The sequence below is a fragment of the Emiliania huxleyi genome (genome assembly GCF_000372725.1).
Source record: "Emiliania huxleyi CCMP1516 unplaced genomic scaffold EMIHUscaffold_808, whole genome shotgun sequence".
Lineage (NCBI taxonomy): Eukaryota > Haptophyta > Isochrysidales > Noelaerhabdaceae > Emiliania > Emiliania huxleyi.
The window spans coordinates 1-2,557 of NW_005195955.1; the positions used below are offsets into that span (position 1 = coordinate 1).

General features: G+C 68.2%; 1 protein-coding gene across 1 annotated transcript; it reads left to right on the top strand.

The window, feature by feature from the left end:
* Positions 1–39: 39 nt before the first annotated feature.
* On the top strand, positions 40–1,202 carry EMIHUDRAFT_249660 (hypothetical protein; the record flags this gene model as incomplete). The annotated part of the gene is made up of 5 exons (XM_005759203.1): positions 40–155; positions 570–659; positions 740–795; positions 872–945; positions 1,020–1,202. The coding sequence occupies 5 exons, from the start codon at positions 40–42 to the stop codon at positions 1,200–1,202; spliced, it is 519 nt and encodes a 172-aa protein (XP_005759260.1).
* Positions 1,203–2,557: the final 1,355 nt, after the last annotated feature.

The window sequence follows — 2,557 nt, forward strand, 5'->3', positions numbered from 1 at the left end:
GCTCCGAGGCGTGAGGCGCGCGTCGAAAAACGCCGCGCGATGGCTGCAATCCGTGTGGCAGCTGCCGCCTTTTTGCGCAGCAGCGGCGCGATTGAGGAGAAGGAGGCTCGTCGGATTCGCAACGCGGCCGCGGCTCTCTTGCAGGCGCCAGAGACGTTGTGGGGAGATGGAGGGAGCCGACGCTGAGACTCACTTCCACCCTTCTCGTGCAAAGGCTGCCTGGCGCGGGCGGCGCGATCGCGTGTTTGCCTCGCGGCTCTTGGCGTTGCCCACCGACCCACGCGTGGTCGTGCATTCCGTCTCGCTCGTAGCGGGGGTGCGCCGCCCCTCCCCACGCGAGCCACCATCGGCCGACCGGGCACGCACGTTCGCTCAGGGGCCTCGAGGCATCAACCCAACAATGCTCCACATGGCTCTCCACGGAGTCATTGGCCACTCAACCCATACCTCTTATGCGGCCGACAGGTGCTCGCGCCGCTCGGCCAGTTGTGGTTTGTGCTCGAGCTGGGGTCCCTCCTCCGCGTGACTTCCAAGGTCCGCAGTCCACGCCGACGCACCGCGCCGAGCAGTGCCGATGGTAGCGCGCAAGTTCGATTCGAGGAGATTTTCCAAGTTCGCCTTGTCGACGTGGAGACCCGGAGCTTCCGCACAGCGGAGCGGTGAGTTTCCGAGTTTCGGCCTCGCCGCTTCGTCTCAACACTCAAGATCAGCGCTACTTTACACATCGTCCCGTGAACAGGCTGCGCGAGCTGATCTGCGATTCGGGGCGTGATGAGGCACAATTCACCCAGCTGCGTCCGCCCCGCGGAGGGAATTCAACCTTATCACGACTATCAGAGGGTATAGATAGATTATGGGATGGGTCGCCTAGTACTCATGGCCATCATGCGACCGCAGGCCTCCGTCGAGACGGACTTGGTACTCACCCTCTTTGGCAAGCACGAGGTACGGCCTGTCACGGCCTGTGCGCCCTTCTCGCTCTGTTGCACGCCGGCTCTTCACACCCGGTCTGTGAGTAGGAGCGGCCGGTGCAGGCCCTCGGCGAGGCTTACATCAATCTGCGCGAGATGGCGGCCTCAGGTGTGGACTTTGCGCCCCCGCGTGTGCTCGAGATCCTCAATAGCCGCGACGAGGCCGTCGGCCATTTCTCCATCTCAGTGACTGCTGTCGTTGCCTTCACTGCGCTGCACTACTTTGTTTGAGGGCGGAAAGAAGGGCGGCGACGGAGCGCGCGGCGCCCGGGCGCGGCGAGGCGCACCCGTCAGGGTCTTGACGAAGATCTGCATCGCGCGCGCCCGCCGCGCGCAGCAAGCACTCTGACTGAGCAAGAGCACGCGCTGCACACGGGATAGATAAAAGAAGCCGAATCGCCAAAACGCCAAGTGATCGCAGAGGGAGGGCGAGACTGTCACACACATACATCAGAGGGGAATTGAAAAGCGAAGGGGGGTGGGGGCTGGGGGGGTGGGGTGGGGTAGGATTTGGGGGGGGATGGGGCAAGGAGTGAGTCCACCGCGGCGTGCGGCGGGGCACCCCACTCGCGGTTGGTACACTCGACGAGCTGTGGCCTGTGCCTGTGCACTTAATTTCTTGCGTGGTGGCTTCGATGGACTCTGCCAGTGCCGAGACTGACGAGACGCCCTCCTGGCTCACGGGCGCACAGGAGCAGCTCCTGCACACGACGACCAAGGCGTCACCGGCGGAGGAGGAGGAGCCGGATTGGCTCTCTAGCGCTCAGCAGCACCTGCAGGGCGCCGAGGTAGAACAGCAGCGCCGCATGCAGGAGGCGGTGGCAGAGGCGGCGCGCGTGGCGCGCGCCGAGGCCGAGGCCGAGGCGGCGGCGATGCTGCAACGGGCGGTGGCGGAGGCAGAGGCGAGGGCGCGCGCCGAGGCGGCGGCGGCAGCGCAGGCCAGCTACAGGCACGACCCAGCCGAGGCAGAGAAGCGGCTTCAGAAGGCGGTGGCGGAGGCAGAGGCGAGGGCGCGGGCCGAGGCGGCGGCCGAGGCGCGGGCCGAGGCGGCGGCGGTAGCGCAGGCGGCGGCGGCGGCGCAGGCCAGCTATAGGCACGACCCGGCCGAGGCAGAGCAGCGGCTCAAGCAGGCGGTGGCGGAGGCGGAGGCGAGGGCGCGGGCCGAGGCGCGCGCCGAGGCGGGGGCTCAGGCGCGCGCCGAGGCTCGTAAGCTCGTCAACCCCTCCCTCGTCGCTGCGCTCGACGGGATGGCGAGTCGGCAGCTGTCTCTTCTCGACAGCCCGAGAGGCACCGACCCGCCGCCGCACGGGTCGGCGGGCAGGCCCCCGAAGCCGCCGCCGATGGGCAAGCTCAAGCTGGAGGCAGCCACCGCCGCCGCCGCCCCGCCGGGCCCCGGCGCTGGCGGCCCTCTACCCGCCGGTTGGCCCACGGGGTCAGCGCTCGGTAGCATGCTCAGCGCAGACAGCATGCTCGATGCAGATCCTCGCATCCACACACCCGCACCGCCCGAGAGTGGCCCCCTGCCCCCACGCGATGCTGCCAGTACGCTGCACGATGCTCTCTCCGACCTCCACCCCCCCCCCACC